Source organism: Dermochelys coriacea, chromosome 26 (genome assembly GCF_009764565.3).
Source record: "Dermochelys coriacea isolate rDerCor1 chromosome 26, rDerCor1.pri.v4, whole genome shotgun sequence".
NCBI lineage: Eukaryota > Metazoa > Chordata > Testudines > Dermochelyidae > Dermochelys > Dermochelys coriacea.
Window position 1 is genome coordinate 7,768,124 of NC_050093.1, and position 14,321 is coordinate 7,782,444.

The 14,321-nt window shown below is 40.1% G+C and overlaps 1 protein-coding gene across 1 annotated transcript in view; it reads right to left on the reverse strand.

The window, feature by feature from the left end:
- The window catches only part of EBF2 (EBF transcription factor 2), a 174,058-nt gene that overhangs the window by 16,926 nt on the left and 142,811 nt on the right, over window positions 1–14,321 (reverse strand). Inside the window, 7 exon segments of the mRNA XM_038384671.2 lie at window positions 242–427; window positions 2,533–2,710; window positions 2,811–2,876; window positions 4,280–4,368; window positions 11,202–11,328; window positions 11,955–12,085; window positions 13,848–13,965. Of these exon segments, the coding sequence (XP_038240599.1) occupies window positions 242–427; window positions 2,533–2,710; window positions 2,811–2,876; window positions 4,280–4,368; window positions 11,202–11,328; window positions 11,955–12,085; window positions 13,848–13,965 (895 nt within the window).

A 14,321-nucleotide genomic window follows, 5' to 3' on the forward strand; every position in this document is an offset into this window, starting at 1 on the left:
GTGAGCATTTGGCTTCTGCTGAGACCACCAGCACGGGGGACAGTTCTGATGGTAACTTTGGGAGGGGAAGGATATAACAAATTATTAAGTCTTGACAGGCCTGATGGATGCCTCTGATGTAAAGGCTTGTAAAAAGCTCTAAGATCCTCAGTTGAAAGACACTGTAAGTGCAAAGTTTGATCCACGTATGGCTTAAGCGTAAAAAAAAAAAAAGTCTGCTACCAAGGAGGTGGGCACTTACTTCCATAGGGAGATCCTGTTGGAGAGCCATTAATGAATCCAGGTGAGCTGGGAACTCCCAGGTTAGACATCGGGACATTGCTGTAGCCGTTCATGCTATTACTGGAGGTGCTATAATTAGACTGCTGAGGTGTTGAACTGGAAGAGTAACCTCGAGGGGAGATGCTGCTTGTATTACGAATGTAACCTGAAATAAATTAAACATTTCACAGTGAGTCAATGAATATGGCCTGAAACTTTTCTTTTCTCTGTTTTCCCAGTCTCAAAGAAATCTTTTGAGATTGCTCTTTTAGACCCAGATTCAACAAAACACTTTCGCAAGTTTCATTGATTTAATGGGACTGAAGCTTGTCTTCAAATACTTTGCTAAAACAGGGCCTAAAACACTCTCAGAAATTTGTGTTTTTTGAGGCTGTGTGTGTATTTTCCTAATCAGATTTGATTATTTAAAACTTGAAATTGGAGTCTAAGATCTGAAAAAAACAGTAAGCTCATCTCTTAATGATTTTGTAATTTGTGTGGGTTGAGGTTATACTTTCCAAATAATTAATGGATTACCACTTAAAGTACCAAAATGTATTAATAATGGGAAACTGCAGTCAACTTTGGGATATACCCACCTCTTCTTGTCTCACTCAATGTGAAAAAAGATTGGCCACATAAGTCAGAAAAAATTGGCTCAACTTGACCAGTAGGGACAATGGTTGCAAATACTGTAGGAGCAGGTTTTGGTCCATTTTTCCCCCATCAAACACAATTTCAGTTTTCAAAAATGACTGGAAAAAAAGAGGAATGAAGCTAAAAAAACCCCTGCATTTTCATTTTAGGCTCAGTTATTTTTCAGTGAAGAAACTTTGTTAGAAAAATTTCATCACCATTAATTTGATGTAAGTTAGTTACCATTTAGGAAATCAGTGGATTCTGCTAGGTGAGGTAATCCAGGTAAATTAATAAAGGAAATGCAAATCAACATGAACAATTATGTTTTCCTATATATTATATTCTGGAGCTTGTTAAGACTTCATGATATCCAATGCTGAAACCTTACTGCTGATCTGTGTAAAATTACCTTTCTTTCTAGTTACATTTGGCAGGATATACCTGGACATGACTTTCACCTCCTGGGAGGACATTGTGTCCAACTAACTGTGCATTCAGTCTACCCAGATTGTATATTACAGGAATCTAGTGTTAAACTGAGAAATCAAGCACTCCAGTCAGGATATTCCAAAAGTTTAAATTGCTCCCCTGATGTTAGTAATGCGTGCCATAAAATACATGCAGCACAGCAGAGCTAACAATGGTACATTAAGGTTCACATTCAACAAGGAAAACAGCACTAGTAAATACATGCAATTTGGCAAAGTTAACATTATAGAAGCAACAATTAACTTTTAAAAATTCTCAGCCTCTCTCTGCAATGGTGGTAGATGAACTTACTGTCTTGGTGTTTTCTGAGGGCATGGATATGACTGAAAAATGTGAATTAGAATGGAAGTTGGAATTCAGCCTTAAGTTTGCCAGAAAAGAGACTATGGGTAAAAATTTCAAATGCACCTAAGGCCTCATGACTTCAGTGAAAGTTAGAAGCTGAAGTCCCATTGTCAAAAGTGACTTAAAGCCCTTGAACCTAACTCATAGAGGTGCTTTGAAAATGTTCCCTTCTTAGGATCTGCTCCAAAACCCATTGAAGTCAAAGGACCTTGGATCAAGCATTTACTCATCAGATCTGCTCCTTGGACTTGTTCTGAGGATAGCAGGCCAGAAATTTGTCAAAAGAGTTTTTCAATTAAACATGTAGATTTCAACAAAATTGTTTAGCTATAAAAAGCAGTTTTAAAAGTCTGAAGAGGTCAAAATTTGGAAATTTGCTGTTCAGGAAATTTCAAAATTTTGTTTTGGGTCCAGGACGGAATGGAAAAAATTTAAAATCATGGCATTTCCTGTAAAACGGGAAACCAGGTCCCTGCCCAGCTCTAGTTTCGGCGACAAAAATAAGGGGTTTGTATGATTTACTCCAGCCCCACAGAGCCACTATTCTGTCTCCTGTGTCACCAAAAAAGTTGTTACCTAAATTCCAGTTGCAGAACCTTTATTGTTGAGGTCACATGACCTAGAAAGAAACTAGCTTGTCCAGTTTGCCAGTAACACAGTAGCAGTTAAGAAGGCCGGATGTCTACATTTAAACTGAGTAGATATGGAAATTGAGACACGAACCCCCTGACACTATTTTTACAATCACATTTTAGGATAGAGCGTCACACTATGTGCAAACATTATAACAGACATTACCTTGGTTGTTCCCCTGTGTCGACTCGGAGATGCTGACTCCTAACTGGCTCCCATAGGAGTTGATTCCCATCATGCTGCTATGAGCTGGAGAACTAGACAAAGCAGGGATCTGGCCGGGATTCCTTGGGACACTATACAATGCTTCTGCTATGTCCGCAGCTCGCTTCAGAATAATATCCTACAAGACAGCAACAGCCTATGGTCAATTTAACTTCAGGAAGTTTTTACAAAACCTTGAATAAGGTTTCCCCCACCCCCACAAAAGCAGTCACTCTAACCTGGTTATTATGTGGTGTTCCATATAGTGCTTCAACTAGGTCAGCAGCTCTTTTCAACAGCATCTCCTGGCGGAGGAAGAGATGTTTGAAATGCAAACCTTCAGAGACCCCCCCCCCTCACCCACCAAAAAAGACAGTTTTCTGCCCCGAGCTGTTTGAAATAAAAACCAGGGCCAAGATTTTCTAGCGTGACTAGTGTTTTGGGAGGCCCAACCTGATACTCTTTGAAGGAGTCTTGTTTTCAAAAAGTGCTGACCACGCACCCACTGAAAATCAAGCCCCTTTCAGGTTGGGCACCCAACATCACTTTGTCAATTTGGGAAGTTTTTACCTGCACGTAAGAGCATCAATAAATCACAGTTTTATACTTTAACTGATAAGTTTCAGAGTAGCAGCCGTGTTAGTCTGTATTCGCAAAAAGAAAAGGAGTACTTGTGGCACCTTAGAGACTAACAAATTTATTAGAGCATAAGCTTTCATGAGCTACAGCTCACTTAAGTGAGCTGTAGCTCACGAAAGCTTATGCTCTAATAAATTTGTTAGTCTCTAAGGTGCCACAAGTACTCCTTTTCTTTTAACTGATAGTGTGCCATCCTTCTGTCTAGGAGCTCTCCATAGTCCTGAAATTGCTCTTCAGAGCATTGATTATAAGAAAATTTAAAGTGGGGTTTTCAAAAACACCTAGATGAATTAACAGCATGAGTCCCAATTGACTTCCAACGGGACTTTTGTTCCTTACTCAGCCACTTTTGAAAGTCCTACCCTTATTCTTTAAATTATACACATGCTTTTTTCTCAGTAATTGTAACAAACAATTAAGATTCCTCAAAGCCATCTTCAGTGTTTGTCATCTGCTGTTAATTATCTCTGCTTTTAGCGTTTGTTTGTTTTTTTAATTACCATTATCTTCTTTCATCAGGCAAATTATACAAAATTATTATTACTTTTAAATACAATCAGAAATTAGGCTCGGATTCTACAATGGAAGGGTTAAGCATGGCTGCTATTATTGGTTTTGCAATAGTGCCTAGGAGCCCCAGTCATGGACCAGAACCCCATGTGCTAGGTGCTATATAAACATGGGTCTTTATACATTATAAATGTATCTGTTCCATGTGGTTTCAAAGCAGGCAACCTTAAAATTCACCTCTTTCCTGCTGTGATTCTGCTGACGGCCCCCCTAAAACTGGATCTGTGTATCCTTATAGGATTCAATGGGGTTCCAGTTGAGTGCAAACGTCTGCTGCTGTTGATAAGGGCAGTAGACTATAGATATGGACTGGGAGGGTGTCTGCAATGGTGGGTTCCCAGCTATAGAACTGATTCTCACACTGGCAATAAAAGAAATTCCACGTGCAACACATGGGCTGAAATGGTAAGATCTGACTTACCACTCTGTGCTTTATTACATATCAGCAGAAAAAAGTTGCAATTTAAAAGGCTTAGTGAAATGCTAGGAAATCTTTTACCTTGGCTAGTCTCTCTGGGTCACCGGGATGCCTCGGGATGACCTTTTGCAGTCTCTGGAAACCATAATCGATGGTGGGTTCATTTAAAGCTGGAAAAGAAGAGTAGCCAGACATGAGTGTGAGCCTTAGGCAATTGCTGTTTTAAAAAACCCCACAAAACAAAACATGAAGCCTTGAGGTGTATTCCGTGGAAGCCTGATCCAAAGTCCACTGATGTCACAGGAAAAACTCTTGTTGAATGGAACACCAAACCCTGCAGTGTCCTTAACATAATAACCGGCCCCAATTAAGGGAGATTCTCAGAACCCAGGCTCCAGCCCGAGCCTGAATGTCTACACTGCTATGTAGACAAAGCCTGAGTCCAAAAACCCACATCAATTGACAACAGGCTCAGACTCGGTATTGTAGGTTTTTCTTTGCAGTATATACTTGCTGTTGGAGACATAACCTCAGCTAGGGTAGATCGGCATAGCTCCACTGAAATCAATGGAATTATGCTAATTTACACCAACTAAAGATCTGGTCCTTTGGTTCTACTATTGCTGGACCACCAATTTGCTCTGTCAGCTTGGTTGTCACTTTCTCGGTCACACTTTCTATCAAGCTCTCAGGACTCTTGTGAGGCTTTTGCTTATAGAATCCTTTAATCATCCTTGGAGTTCAAGGTAATTGAGCTCCTTGTCTCTCTTCTCCATTTTTACCTGGCTCCCTCTCTCTTCCCATTCCCTCCCATCTGATGAATGCAACTCATCCCACCTGTCTAGGCTTCCTATGGCTGCCAGAAGAGTCATCCATCCCTGCTGAACCTACAGCTTGAAACTGCCTACCAGCCCGCTGCTCCAGATTCTATGCCAGCCTCATCCACAACCCCTACTTAATGTATTGTTGCTGGCACCAAGCCCCAGCTCATTACCAGTGGGAGGGTAGAAGAACAGGGAAGGTGACATACAATACCTGGAACAGAGGCAGGTAAATTTTAGACTGGATCTACTTAAGATTGCTGATCTGGTACCTCATTCCTCACCTCAACACCCTCCATGTCTACTCCTGAAGTCGCCTAATCCATTAGCATTAGTCAGTATCCTAAGACTTGACCCAGTGCTTGTGAAATGCTTCGTAGTTGTCCATTGAAAGACAAAGTATTGCAGCCCAAATTTTCAAAAGCTAGTGGTGATTTTGGGTGCCTAATGCCAGACCTCTAACAGGTGACTTTCAGAGGGTGGGTGCTCAGCACTTTCTGAAAAAAAAATAAAAAAAATCAACCCCGTTGAGGTATCAAGTCAGGAATCCAGAAAATGAGCCCCTCAAAATCATCATCTCTTTTTGAACATTTAAGCCTACCAGATGGTAGTACTTATGTTCAGACACTTTGTGTGGGGAATATGCCTACTATGAAACCCTGATGATCCAAACACCAGTTGGCCCAAGTGATGATCCAAAATTCAACTATGTCCCCCAAATACAAAATTCATATTAAAACCAACACTGACTTCTCTAAATCTCTGAGTACCCAAAGTCTTTGGCTGTCCTCAGACACAATGTTTACTAAAAAAAATTAAGGATCTGGCTTTTGAAAACCCTACGTGTAAGTGGTGATGGGATTTAAATGAGAAATTAACTCAACCAAGTGCTGAGAATCTTGCTAAAAATTCCTTGTACTATTCAATGCTTAACATGTCCTTAACTCATTTGGCAGAGTCCCCATTCAATGGCAGCATCTTCCATCTCCTTGTACCACTTGGCCCTGTAAAAATGATCACTTGAAAGACGTGGTGCCAATAGCTGATCGTGTCCCATCCTATCCAATACTTAGTTCCTTTCCTAACAGTACTCAGCACCTTTCAGCATCAGGCACTAGAAGAATGAAACTATCAAGTGACACAGAATATTACTCTGATCCAGATTTTCTGTTTATCTGCGTCTGTCTTTGGTATAACACCATGAAGGTAAAAGGTCATATTCCCCACTGAGATACATTTTATATTTACTTTTTATTAAATAATTATGGCATGGCATGGAGTTTAAATATTACAGGAGCTAATAAAGAGGGAATTGAGTAGAGAAAACCCACACCAGCGAATTTAGTCTCGGCTATACTTAGAATGTCTTCGCTCTCCACTGGGAACCATTCAGGTTTGCTTAAGGAGTTTAATAATACACATTTCAACTGCCACAGAATCTAAATCCCATTTCAGAAAGAGGGCATTTTTTTTGTGTGCCAATCTTGAGAATTCATGACAATTCTCTGGAGGGCCTATACATCATTATGTGCCATTTCTCTTCTTGCTTGTGAGACTACTAGCTTAGGTTACATATCTTGGACTAAGCAAAAAATATATATATATGTGTGTGTGTGTGTGTGTGTGTGTATTTACCTAAAAATATCTAATGAGGAATATCCAAATATATTACTCATGGAAAGGAACTGGCTACTACCCAACATGGTTCTTTCCCAAGGAATTGGCATGTATCTATTTGTATTGTGCTCTGACATCTTAGAGCAGGAGAAGGTTCCTAGATCATATAAAACTGTTCGGAGAACAATTCAACCATTTTACACACATTAGATATACAGCGGCTTTGATCACAAAAGGACATGCCCAAAATATCCAAGTTGCTCGCTTTGTTCAGCAATGAAAGGCAACCACCTCTGAGGGAAACATTTCCAATTGAAGCTGAAGGGTGCTGGTGGGGGGAGGGTTTAGGTTCAGTTCCCAAGTTGAAATGTGGCTACAACATCGTTACCACCAACCCACTAAAAAAAATGCTATGGGATGTTCAGGTTATAGGTGGTGTGTATTTTATACATATACACACACACACCAAAGGCTTATAGGCCAAGATTTTGTTTCTCTCTATATATAATTACATAAAATTTTATATAATTATATCCACATTATCAAATTCAACAAGGCTGTTCAACAAACGCCAAAAAGCAGCTTGCATTGTCAGTCAATTTTTCAAGACTTTTCCATAGACCTCTAAATTCTGTCCGAGTTTTCCATAATGGAATCCTTACGGAAAAGGCCACACATCAAATTTTGGTGGTGAGAGGAATGTGATGGCCGAATTGCAGCATCCTGAGTGATAGCACTTAAGAGTGGGAATGCTGACAGAACTTCAATGGCAGCATTGCTCGCACAGCACACTTCCCTCATAGTCTATTCTGAATATACATTACAGGGAGCATATGCACTCCGGCAACAGCACCACTGTGGGGCATTTAGACTTACCCTGAAAATTTCTCTCTGATTCTTATACTAACCATTTATATCACTCTCTTCTTCAGCTTGTCAATGCTGCTCTTTTATAAAAAACTAAAGCTTCAACAGATTGAACATTACTATTTGATTATCTATTAAATATTGAAAGCTTTACTCTAATGATAGAGAATCATGTACTTCAAACTACCAAAATCATTTCTGTTCCATCTCCACCTTTTTATAATAGGTCTGGATTGTCTCGTGATAAAACTCTGGGCCAGGACTCAAGACACCTGTGTTCAATTCCCAGACTTGCCACAGACTCCCTGTGTGACCCCGGACAAATTGCTTAATCTCTCTCTGTCCCAATTCTCTAGCTGTAAAATCGGAGTTACAACACTTCCTTTCATCTGTTTAGATTGCAAACTCTTCAGGTATGGCCTGTCACTTACGATGTCTACGTACAGTGCCTGGCACACAAACCCTGAGCTTAGTTGGGGTCTCTAGGTTTGCGGGTAGTACGAAAGTATAAATAATAATAATAGTCATAGAATCATAGGACTGGAAGGGACCTCAAAAGGTCATCTAGTCCAATTCCCTGCACTCATAGCAGGACTAAATATTATCTAATTATGCTCATGGTCTGCCTTTAGCCAACTATTCAGTGCTTCTAACACCACATGCCCCTTAGTTAGCACTTTTCACCTGAAGATCTCACAGCAATTTTATAAACATTAAGGCCCCGATTTTTAAAAGCATTTACAGACCCAGCTCCTATTGAAATCAAGGGGTCAGGTACCGACATATCTTTTAAAATCTGGGCCTAGCCCGATGGAATTCTGATTCTATCTGAGGCTTCTAAGTTCTACCGTAATACAAATACTACTACTACTAAGAGATGTTGTTCCTCACTCTTTGTTCTTCTGGGGATGGTGTTATGGCCTGTGTGTTTCTTAGGAATATTGCCTGATGGAGGTTGAATGTAAAGAGTATTTCTTTAAAGAAAGGGTTCTCCGCTTTTTCATAGCGTGGACACAATTTAATAGAGAGAACCAACCTTTCCTCCCATCTGCCACCACACAGACCACCTCCCCCAACATACATGTGAGCAACTACAGCCAATTCTTATAAAAAACTTGAAGGAAATATTTAAGGCATTTTTAGCTGTTTTATTCTCCACGAGAGAGGCTTTCCTGTGCTTGCCTATCTTTCCCTTCCCTCACTACTGTTGTATGTGCCCATTGGCTGCCATCCTCCACCCGAGAAGTGGCTGCATTTTCCTGGTGCAGTAGGTAAAGTTTGTAAAGCACTATGGACACAAAAAGAGCTACAGAATATTTTTTAAAAAAACCTTTGTGGTTCTTCATAGCATGGTCAAAACAGACTCATGATATCCCAGCCACGGAGAGAGAAAAATAAACATGTTATTTTCATAGCTTGGAAGTTGTTTTTGCTGCTATTATCAGCAGCAATGACCTGGGGGAATTGATTACGCTATACTTAATAGCTGTGTTTATCATTTTGCCTAACATGATGGGAGAACTACAAGTCCTTGGATAGATCGATTGAAAAGTTGTCTAATTTCACACCAGCTTATGTACTTCTGCATCTTCTGCTAACATGCTATTTTGTAACATATGGCAGTAAGCACCCACTCGCTCCTCAGTGAATCTAAACAGATATCTCCACACTGATAACAAGAGCAAAACAGGCAGATTATATTATCCTTTCTCTCTTCTGCTATTTGTCATGTACATCTTCATGTCCTCTTTGGTGGAAATTCGCTAATTAACATGTCAGAGAGCAGCACTACAATTTGACTTCAACCCTCTATAGATGGCACAGATCAGCCCTGCACATAGAACACAGACCTACAAAAAGAGGAATAATTGCCCCACATCGCTCTATTTTATGCATTTCTCCATCATTAAGACCCTGATCCTGCACACAAGCATGCGAGCAGTCCAATCCATTGGATTTTCAGTTGTGTATGCACTTGTATCTTTTCAGGATCCGGGCCTAAATAAGTAAGAAGAGCCACAGAAGAACTTAAATTTTCAGTCTCTGACTCACGATATGCTCAAGAACTAACAGACCCTCCCCTTGTAAGTTTCATACCAGACCCAACCCTGATCCTGCAGCCTGTTAGTAAGTGAAATCAATGAGAAAGCTCATTTGCATAGGACTGGGTCCCTTATGGGTTTTTTCAATCTTGCTTCTGTACAATACAATTACGTTTCATGCAGATTTGAGATCACAGTCACTTGCGTTTCAGTTAGTTTATCAGCTAGTTAAAGAAGCTGTGCTCTATGTATTGAGGGCTCAGATTTATCCTTCTACAAATCAAAGCTGTCTCTTTAAAGGGAATTTGCTTACAAAAAATTATGGCAAGAGTCTCACCTCACAAACATAGGTATAAATCCAGAGCAGCTCCTTGTGCTTCAATGAGGTTATTCTGGGGCGAGATCAGTTTCAGGCCCTAATCATCTGGGGCCCAGTCCAAAGTCCACTGACGTCACTGGAAGTCTTTCCATGGACTTCAGTGGGCTTTGGATCAGGGCCCTACAGTGTAAACTCACTGGGTCAAGGACTGTTTTCTGATTTGTCTGCACAGAACCTAGCGTAACAGGGCCCTGATCCTAGATTGGATTTCCTGCCTGCTACTAGAATACATATGAATAAATACGTTCTTAAGGAATAATGATCATGAAAGCTTGTAAAAACACATTAAAAATTAAAATGAGAATTATTGCTTTTTAAAAAATTATACATTTAATAAATGTATAAAAATATCAATGTTTCATTGAAAAAATTCCCATTTTTGAAACATTTTGACTGGCTCACCAGGTAGTCAAAAAACTGCAAGATTACTACTGAAAAATTTCTGGGGTTTTCAGACTGAGAATTGAATTTTTTTTGCTGTGAAATTTGTCCCAAATTTAATATTCTATAAATGTTTTCCAGATCTAATAGTAATCGTAGGTTTTTTAGACCAAAAATCATTGCTTAAATTCTCAGCCACCTAAATAAAATATTACTACTAAAAAGCTATTAGTCACATATAAACATAATGCTCTAAAACATGCTACCATTCTCCAGCCACATATATTAGGAGGTAAAACTTGACTGTGTATACTGACAACAAATGAAGATTCTTCTTTAGTTGCACTGATTTCTTTTTCTAGATCTCTCTCCATATATAAATATAAATATTCTTCTGATGGCAGAAGTAAATATGGGGCACTAAACAAGTTGACAATATCCATTTAAAAAACAAAAAAGCCATCAAGATTTATTTTGCATTCAGCTCATTGGCTTCTTTAGACATAAGACATATTCTGCCTATCCCTGGGGGCCATCCTGAAAACAAGAGGTTACCCCCAGTGAGAGAGAAATGTAAAATAAATACCGTTATAAATAAAACATCTTCCAGTATGCAGAGCAATGCTATCAAGTTACTGTACACTTAATATATCTAGAGAGAGAGCCATACTGTATCAGCATGAGCTTTAATCTGCAAAATATATTAACATGTGGAGTAATATTCCCTTAGCTTCCTCATTGTATAGAGGTTTTATCTCCTTACACTTCCAAATACTACAAATAGCAGAACAGTTTTCAAATGGCATGTGGCAAGTATTTAAGAGAGAGTAATCGATGTTACTGAGAGGAAAAGACATTCATGTTCCAGCCCTCCACAGTAAATCACGTTCACCTACCGGTGTAAATAAACCTGCCCGGGGCTCCTTTGCAGAACTGTTTGGATTTATACGACAGTGTGACTTCAACTACACCAGGAATGTGACGAGGGGGGGTCTGGACTCGAATAGCGTGAGGTGTGATGAGCTGGGAAATAACAACAAGAGAGAAGCATGTCATGTATGGGATGTTTGAGTTTTTCCCCACTGGCCCCGGGTTGTGTTTCTCAAGCAAATGAAACCGTTTACTACTTCCTAGGAATTGCCAGATTGGATCAGACCAGTGGTCCCTCTACTCCAGCATCTTGTATCCAATCATGTGAAGCACCAGCTGCTTCAGAAGAAGGTACAAGAAATCCTGCATAAGGCAACTTACAGGATAAATTGCCAACAGGGAAAGTTTCTTCCTGGCCCCCATTAATTAATTGTTGATTTATGCCCTGAAACTTGAAGGTTTGTTTCCTTTCCCAAACTCCTGGCCTTTTCTTTTAATCCTCCCCGTAACTCTGGATATTCTTCTTATCCATATAAACATCCAGTCCTTTTTAGAATCCCACTGAAAGTTCATGGACACAGTGATACAATGTGGCAAAGCATTCCACAGACTAACCAAGTACGAGCGAAAAAGCATTTCCTTTCCTCAGTTTTAAAGTAACCATCTTTCAGTGTCATGGACCATCCCCTTGTTCTTGTGTTATGATGAGAATGAGTGAATAGTAGTTCCCCATCGACCTTCTCTATACAGCTATGCAATAGCAAGTTACTTTTGCCTACCTCACTCCATACAAGCATGGTCCCAAATACAACTTGTAGCCCATCGAAGAAATTGTCTCCTATAATGATCACCATTGCGCCCCCTGTAGTCCAGCCTTCACTTGGGCTAATAGCTTTGATGCATGGTGTGGCTAAACAAAAAAGGGATAACAGAGTGGTCAGTTAGTTTTCTTGCAACTGGCTTTGGAGCCTAGGTTTTTGGGTAGGTCAGGGCCAGTTAAACCCCATGAGTGGATAGGCAAAGCTGTTATTTGCACAAATTGCACTGGTGCAAATCGTGACTTATCACAGTTTCGCCTGTCCACTCTTGGGGGTTTGCACTGCTGCAGCTGTATTGCTGGCTTGTATACCCAGTGCCACCACAGCTAGGACATGTACCCTTAATTCGTTCACCCACAAAGACTGCTTACCAGTCCAAGGAACCGAAAGTAAAATAAAATAATGTTGTTCTCTGCCTTGCTCGTGTTAATTGCTCGCCTGTTCATTACCGGCACTTAACACTGTGTCATTAAGGTCTAATAGGCCAACTGTAGTACTGGGTGTAAAAGTGAAACCCTTAAGTGATTGGGCAGAGGCTGTTTTAAAAACTCTCATTAGCATACGATCACACAAGAACAAAAAAAGCAGGCTGTAGGAGGGATGTGTTACGATTTACTGTATTTATCAATGGGATAAAGAGATATGGAAATATCTTTTGTTTCCTCCAGTTCCTATCAAGAGACAATTTCTAATAATATTTGTGACTTTATGGAATAGGGGTTTTTTCCTGCTCTTTTCCATATGTTCAAGGCCTCTGGACTATACATCCCATCAGGAACCCAATATGGTTTCCAGGCCATAACCAAAGTCAATCCATCACTCCATTCCCAATGTTGACAGGGTCAGAGGTGGAGGGGAACTTTGGCAGGGCTCCAAAAACATGAGACTCCTTTGAACAGCCAGTCAATCACATCCAATCAGTCAAGGAAAAACTGGATGGCTTCCTAGGCTTGGAATCCTGGGATTTTCCTTCTACCATTTCACTACCCGCTGGGGGGGAATTAACACTGCTCCGAATTCTTTACTGATTCAATCATTTTCTTCCAGTTCATTAATTCTTCTTAGGTTGATACAGGGCACATTTAAGAAGGGGGGCAACAAAACAGTGTAATGAAATAATAGCCTTGCTTGCCTCTTCTACTAACATCACAAACTCTTCTCACTTTCACAGGCTTCGGGGAGATTGAAAAAGGGGGGAAGAGACAGATAGGATTTTAAAGTTATTTTAAGTGGTGCCTGTATTGAAGAAGTTGAGTTTGTGAGAGGGGCGGGGACGGGGATGGGGGGGGGGGTGGAGGGGGCGGGGGTTACCCACTTTGAAGCTTAACAGATACAGGTATTGGTAATTGCTTTAATATACCCCAAGAACCGTCCCATGGACGACGGCAATTCCTGCTTAGCCAAACAAACTAAAATCAATTAGTGTCAGTTTCCTTCTGCGCATTGTTATGCTTTGCACACAGTTTGTTTAAGAGAACCACTGACACTTTTTCATACACATCTTGCACTGTAATGTTTCTGTTTAAGTAAGATGTCATGTTGCTTAATTTGCCTGAAATCAAGTCTAGGCCAGCTGAGCAGTAAGTCTGACATTCTTAGCTAATTGTGAATGCTTTTACAGAGTTTTTCATCTTCACAACCCTGTACAAACTAACTAATGAATAGACGGGGGGAGTCTCTCTCTTAGATGAAGAAGGATCATATTCTGCATGTGGTAGAGCCTTTCTTGGGTTCATCTTCCTTCTCTAAAGCCCCTGAAGTCTCTCCATTCCCACCAAAACAAACAAAAATTCAAGTGCAGAGTGCATGTGTTTGTTTTCATTGGTGTACCATATTCCAGACAAAGTTCCATACCTTCTGAGGGGTCAAGTCTCCTCGCTCTCCGTCCATGTTTAGAGTTGTTATGAACAAACATGTTGTCAGACACTGCCAATACATGTCCATCAACATTCACTGTTGTTGATAACACAACCTAAGAAAAAAGGCAGGTAAATGACTTGTTTCAGTATTCAGCTTTTGATGTATTTATTATTATATTGAATTAAAATCCTGTTCTATTTGTAAAATATAATTGTTTATTTCCCACTGGGGGAAAAAATATTTTCAGTGTCTATCCTGTGCCTTCATTCCATTTAACATGGCATCCAAAGGGCCATATGCTATCCTCAGTGTACATGACATAATGAACCAGAGACTAGAGACCGTCTTAAGTTTAGTTTTCTGTGATGCATTGTAGCATAGAGGTCTGTATGTAGAGACAAAGAGGGCAGACTGCAGAGCACCAGAATAATGTGCCCACTGCTATGTATATATAGAAGCACAGCCATC